Source organism: Morone saxatilis, unplaced genomic scaffold (genome assembly GCF_004916995.1).
Source record: "Morone saxatilis isolate NCDOM2014 unplaced genomic scaffold, NCSU_SB_2.0 Contig9, whole genome shotgun sequence".
Classification (NCBI taxonomy): Eukaryota; Metazoa; Chordata; class Actinopteri; family Moronidae; genus Morone; species Morone saxatilis.
This window is the reverse complement of record NW_023340268.1, coordinates 17,520,787-17,527,321: the sequence shown is the minus strand read 5'-3', so window position 1 is coordinate 17,527,321 and position 6,535 is coordinate 17,520,787. Positions and strand designations below refer to the sequence as shown.

General features: G+C 38.8%; 1 protein-coding gene across 1 annotated transcript; it reads right to left on the bottom strand.

Moving 5' to 3' along the window:
- Window positions 1-2,909: 2,909 nt before the first annotated feature.
- Window positions 2,910-5,351, bottom strand: med10 (mediator complex subunit 10). The gene is made up of 4 exons (XM_035682005.1): window positions 5,107-5,351; window positions 4,936-5,019; window positions 4,063-4,165; window positions 2,910-3,690 (listed from the first exon to the last, which is right to left on the bottom strand). Exons 1-4 carry the CDS (start codon window positions 5,226-5,228, stop codon window positions 3,595-3,597), a joined length of 405 nt encoding a protein of 134 aa, XP_035537898.1. The 5' UTR covers window positions 5,229-5,351; the 3' UTR covers window positions 2,910-3,594.
- Window positions 5,352-6,535: the final 1,184 nt, after the last annotated feature.

The window sequence follows — 6,535 nt, the reverse complement described above, 5'->3', positions numbered from 1 at the left end:
GGGGGGGGGGGGGGGGGCGACTCAGTCACCTTGGATGAGTCATCTAACACGGCTCAGCACTTCATACAGAGACATATTTACAGTACAATACTCCCTGCCTCCCCTCTCCCCTTTTCTGTTTAGTCAAGCATCACGACACACACTGTGAGTGTCTCCCTGTGAAAGAAATGTCATGGTGCGCAGACACAAGCACAAACTGGATAAAAACAGCATTTAATTTCATTTCCCATCTCTACGAATTGGCTTGTTATTGGATTGAAAGGGTGCCCTTGACCAACACTGCTGTGACTCGCTGCAGTGAGGATGTTCGTCATCCAGGCACAGAGAAGCAGGGTCAGGGGGTAAAAAAAGGCTTGAAATGAAGATGTGGTTGACGGCATTTGATAACGGTGCTCTCAGTACAAAAAAGGAGTGTTTGCAGCCTTACTAAAGGACAGGTATTGTGAGGACAGTTTACTCTGCTAATGGCGTCACCGGCTTCCTGTTTCTTTGAGACTTTGGGGTTTTAAAGGTGTGACGTGAAGCGTTGTAAAATATTTTAATAGTCGGTGTAAGATTCTCAAATTATACCATGGTGGATGATTCCACTTGTTTCCTAACCAAGGACTGACCTGAGGCCAGAGTTAGCCGTGTGCTCATTATATTTTGTTTAACCAGGTCTGATAGATTAGGGCTGTATTGCGAGGTCCATCAGGTTGTTTAATACTGTCATATTCAATCATCATAATCATCACAGAAGTTGTTTTTTGACATGAGTGTGAAATATTGCCACTGCCTTCAGATCAGATGCTTGTTAATTGGTGATGCATTATGCTGCTGCTAGTTTTGGTGTTCTCTCTCCCTTTAGTTTCGGGTCTTATTATCCATGGGTCATTTTGGATCAGCTCTTTTGTTGTAAATTACTTTAAATGGGCTGCTGAATTTCTATAGTGTTTTTATCAAAAGCGTACAATTATCCTCTCATTCACACACACACACACACACACACACTCGAACACTGATTACAGAAAGCTACCGTGCAAGGTGCTGGCCTGCCCATCAGGAGGGCTAAGTGTCTTGCTCAAGGACACTTTGACAAAGGAGGAGCTGGGTATCAAACCAACCCTGTGGAGCAGCTCTACCTGCTTTACCCCAGCACAGCGTTGTCCATGGATCTCTCTGTGAATCCATGAAGACCCATAGTGATAGCTTCTATCTAATGCTAGTGCTATTACTTGTGTTTTTCACATTTAAACCATATTTCCCATAAACATGTTTTGGCCAGCAGTTTCACACTCATTCAGCCCCACCAACCCACCACTGGACCTTTTCACATTTTATTTCTTGACATTTTTAAAGGGTGTAATTATGTTTTCTTTTTTTTTACACCAGTTAATGGAAAATATACTTGGCTCTGTATGAGAATACATGAGAATGGGGATAATATGATGAAAATAAAAGAAAGGTACCTTCACACTGGATTCTTTTTTGTATCTAGCACCTATCCCACCAAGGTTTTGTGGATGTACACACACCATTACAGTGTGTGCTAATTGCAGACTTTACATGAAAAGGTGACCCTAGTTCAGAACAGTTAGAGTTAGATTAGAAGATCAATAACACATAATAAAAATAATAAATGTTTTAAACTCCACAGAAATATGTTTAGCCTGTATCAAGCAGGTGTTGTTCTATTGGAAAAATGAACCTATCCACATTATACTAACTAACTCATAACTCTTCATGCGGCGTCTAAAAAGCAGGTTGAGAAGCAAAGAAGAAACATAAATCTTTGGATGTAAATATTGCATCTGTGACTCTCCTCCTCCCCCAATAAAAGGTGGAAGCTGACTCCCCCATAAACCACGGTTGACAAAACGACTCATGTGTTTGGAAATCCTCTGGGAAGAGTGACAGCGAAGAAAAAGGGCTGTCTGTATTACTTCACTGCATAGATCACAAACCAATAACAGGGCTCATTTCCCTCCTCCAGTCCCAGAGGGTCAGGGGGGTGTTGCCGTGGTTAAGCTCCAGCAGGAGGAGGCATGTTGGGCCATAACCCGCCTGATGACGCAACCCTGTCTGTCTCCACAGCAACTGTCCTCATCTTATAGACAGACACTTACACAGTGTATAGTTACACTGCAAGACGTTCTGGAGGCACCACTCGAGCTGAGTGACCCTGAACACATCGCTGATACATCACTGGTTCATCACAACACACTGACCCATGTTTCATTTCTTGAAAAAAAAAATTTAATTATTAATTGTAGTTGCAATAGCAGCAAAGCTAGGTCAGGAGAAATACTAGTAAAAATATTTTCAAAAATAGTAGTACTAGTTTCAGTTTTTTTGTTTTTAGTTTCATTTTTTTCATTCCTGAAAATAATGAATTACACTTGAGTACATGAATACTTTACATTTTTTCACAACAGAATATTACAGTTTTTACTTAGTTGACGCATGGAGCAGCCATCTTGGATTTTGAGGGTTGGTGATTTGGAAATCCGACTTTTCCGAAAATCTGACTTCCCATTTTAAAAGGAATACACCATTACATTTGGGTACTTGTTGTTATATATGAACAATGACTCTGAAAACATTCTACTCATCAATTTAGCATAGTTTGCAGTTTGCACTACTTCTGTCATCATACTTTATCTTAAAATCTCTCCAAACTGCAGACATTGTTTCTCCTCTGCCTACCTGCTCAACTGAGGTGAAGTTAGTGTCACGTTGTCGTGAAGTGGTATCGGGTGCAGTGTTACCGGAGTAGTACAGTATCGTACCCAATACCGGTATCTGTATCAGTGCAGTCAAATAATGTTTTAATTTATCTTGTATGTTAAACTTCACAAGTGACTCATTTGATCAAACTTGTTGCCAAAAATATTCTCTTATCATTGTAATGAAATGGACAAAACACAACATCAGTCCAACAAGGATCATTTAATAACAAAAATTATAATACAAACAAGTTACAAATAAAGAGCAGACTAATTTCTGACCATGTCCAGTGATCAGGCAAAGAATTACCACCAAATAACATTTGCATTCGATAATCTTGGCCATTAGAAACCTGAGCTTGATACAAAATGTCATGAACCGTGTGGTAAAAACGTATGTTGCACAATGATTAGGAAGCATTACAAAAGGTAGAGTGAAAGAGTATAAATATACTGTATGTACAACTGATGGAGTAAATTCCTTAATGCAGAATCAGACAGGTGCCTTTTAGCTCTTGAACATTTTCTTCTGTACAATGGGGAGTTGTAGAAATTGCTTCTGCTGCGTACTCAGTGTCCATGCATTAGCAGGGACATTAAATGTGTCCCCTGGCAACTTAAAATTATTTGTTTCTCCTCCCTGCTTCTCCCATGCTGTGGTTTTGTTTTTCTTTAAATGAAATTTAAATGTAAGAAAAGGCGAGGAATTGCTGAGTCAGGGTCCCTCAGGGTACTAGTCAGCAACAGCATCACAACATTAGGGGAAAATAAGAATTATTATTATCATATTCTGCTGGCGACCACAGAGGATCCTGATCGGTCAAACTCCATTTAGGCTTTCATTTCAAGGGTCACAGGTTGAAGGTCAGGGGTCATTGTGCAGCAGTCACTAGGAGGGAGCGTCTTCACCGTGTATAGCCTTATACTTGGACATCTCCTCTGGAAATACTTTGCTGAGCTCGGAGATTAGAAGACTCTTGAATTTCTGTAATAAAGGAAAACAGAACAGCAGAGGCTGGCTTATTACTGAACTACCTCTTATTTTATGTTGAGGACCAAACTTGTGCCTAGGACATAGTAACTTAAGATCAGTACACTGTGCTTTGCCATCTGCAATACCAAATAACAAAGAAATGTTAGACACAACTGAATATATAATAAACATATCAATCTACTGAACTACAGAAAATACAGCACTGTGTCCAAAAACAATTAATTTATCATGAGTAACACATATCTTTTTAAGAGTTCCTAAATATGCTTGGGAGCATTTAATGAGTGAACTAGTTTGCTGGCTCTGTTTATTCTGGCGGTGTCGTTGGTGTGGAATCTCAGTGACCCTGGCATTATCTCTTACCGTCATGGTGTCAATTTTGCCTTTGACCTGCTCGTTCCTCGCCAAGGCTCTCTCCAGACATTCCTTGGTGTACAGCTGAGGGTTTCGACCTTGATCAATGTATCTGCAAAACACAAGGCATAATATCAGTATAATATAATATAATAGTAGGGCTGCACAGTTCTTTAAAATATAATCAAATATTGCATATCGCAATTTGACCAAGGGCGATATCTAAATCGCAAAAGGTGCAATTGTTTGATAAAGGTAAAATGTGCGACTAAACAGCACTACAATGAAGAGATGCCATGGCCCTGCCTGCCTAGAATTCTTGTTTTCCCCAACAAATGTCAATGTTTTAATAGGTTGTTTTTTTTTCAGAGAAAATCTAAATTGTGATTTTAAAAAATGATTCCCACTAATTATATCACACTCGCAATATGTGTCAAAATAATTGCAATATGATTTTTGACCATATTTAGCAGCCCTGGTCTTTTAATTTGGTATAGGATGTACTTGTTTCAGCAAAGGCTTTTATTCAGCATTCCTTCACCCAAATACAGGACAGAGAGTGAACCAATTCTTACATTTTCAAATGTTATTTATATATCTGTTTGCCGAATTTTAAAATGGCTCAAAACAACACAGAATAAAAGTCATATGAGGCATTTAACATTATCATGTTTGCAGATATAGAACAACAGTATAAAAACGGCAGATTTTCAAATGGAGTTTGGCGTGGGTATCGCAAAAAGGATATGTAATCTATCAACACAACAAATAGGTGTGTTCACAGTAATACAACAATGACAGAGAGCAGGAGAGGTGTAAAGAAAACACATGGGGTTAGGTTAAAGCACAACAATACAACAGCTATAACGTTACTGGACTCACTCAAACACCTCCAGCGGTACGTTGATCTCATGAAGCTGCTGACGGCACTTCTCGATGTCCTGTAGTCCAGATATCATGAAATTTCTGAAAATAAAATGAACCGAACAGGTAAACATAACGCTTTGTCACAGACTGCTGGCGTTATAATGTCCTCAGTCTAACATGACTCACAGTTTTTGGTTGAGTCCTGCTTGGCTGCTAGGCTGGAAGTCGCTAACGATGATTCCCAACTGTCGAATATTCTCGATAAATTTCTCCAGATGCTCCTCCAGATTATCAAATTTTTCCGCCATCTTAATTAGCTGTTGCTCAACCACTCAAAGTGAACAGAAACGACTCCGTTCACAAGAAACCTTCAGCCAAAAAATCGCTGTTTACTGTTAGCCACTGACTCTACGACAGTCACAACGCCGAACTGCTTTACGGGAATAAAATAGCCAATCGCTGTCGGTGCTGTTCTGCTACCTAGGCAACAAACAATGACAGATTGTCGTTAACTGACGCTAAGTGTCGTGCTGCCAGTTAGGAAGAAGCTTCTTTGTCAAGAGCTCAAAATGAAACGAGTAATGGTGACTGCATCTAAACCACTACTGTACACTTACTACACCAAATGTAAACGGCCTACGTATTTAAATCACATTGAGAATATATATTATGTCATTTGGAAATATGTGCTATATCAGTTATGGTGGTCTATCATAAAAGAAATCTACAAAAAGTGCTTTACAGGTTGTTTCAAAGCTAGCGTGTCTCCAACTATATTGTGTTATTACAATGTCTGACTATGTGGTTAGTAGAGTAAATATGCATAGTTGGCACAGTATTTCCTTTCTGCTAACTTACATGTCATGAATACTTTCAAAGACAATACACGCCATAAAGGAAGAGTCTGTGTCACACATTTGGGTTATTATCTACAAACAGCCTAACTAATAATTCATTAATAATATTTCCTTCATGCTTTACTTAAATCATTAGCTGTTTGGAATTGATGTTGTAGATGTTCTCAGATAGTTAGCTGTTGTGTAAAATGTTTTTTTTATTTTTTACTGTTGAGTAAAAACACTGCGCTGCCTCATATACTGAAAGATATCTGAGAATCTATGATTTCTACAAGAGCTTCTATGAGTGTGGACAGAGTGTGATTTTCCATATAAACTGTATGACTGTATTCACTTTCTGTACTGTGTCTGGATATGGATGTTTATTGTAGTATATTCTGTGTGAATAGGGTTAAGTTTGCACCTATGAAATCTACTTTAATGTGAATAATTCATTTATTTATGGTTGTGGGCTACTTAAATCTTAAGTCGTCCAACATATTCAGTAGCCTAATCAAGGAAAAGGAGTCCAAATAGCCTATATGTTCCCACTGACCTCTAAAACAATGCTGAACTTTGCTCACAGCATAGGGTAACTTTACATGAGGTAAATTTGAGACTAAAAGTGAAAGTGAATGTCAATGACGTTGAGAATTTGAAATTACAACTCTGACATCTTCCCCTTTCTGCCTAAACACAGAAACACCAAGCTAAAGTAAGCCAGGACAAACCAGGAAACAAACTATGAACCTTCAAAATAGAGGTCATTTGGCACCTTG

What these genes read in the sequence shown, in the direction of transcription:
- med10 (XM_035682005.1), bottom strand. Translation starts at nt 5,228, where the DNA reads ATGGCGGAAAAATTTGATAATCTGGAGGAGCATCTGGAGAAATTTATC. An exon ending in GTACCGCTGGAGGTGTTTGA is followed by an intron (nt 4,166 to 4,935) that starts GTGAGTCCAGTA and finishes TGTGTTTTGCAG; the next exon opens with ATACATTGATCAAGGTCGAA. An exon ending in GCAAAATTGACACCATGACG is followed by an intron (nt 3,691 to 4,062) that starts GTAAGAGATAAT and finishes CCTTTATTACAG; the next exon opens with AAATTCAAGAGTCTTCTAAT.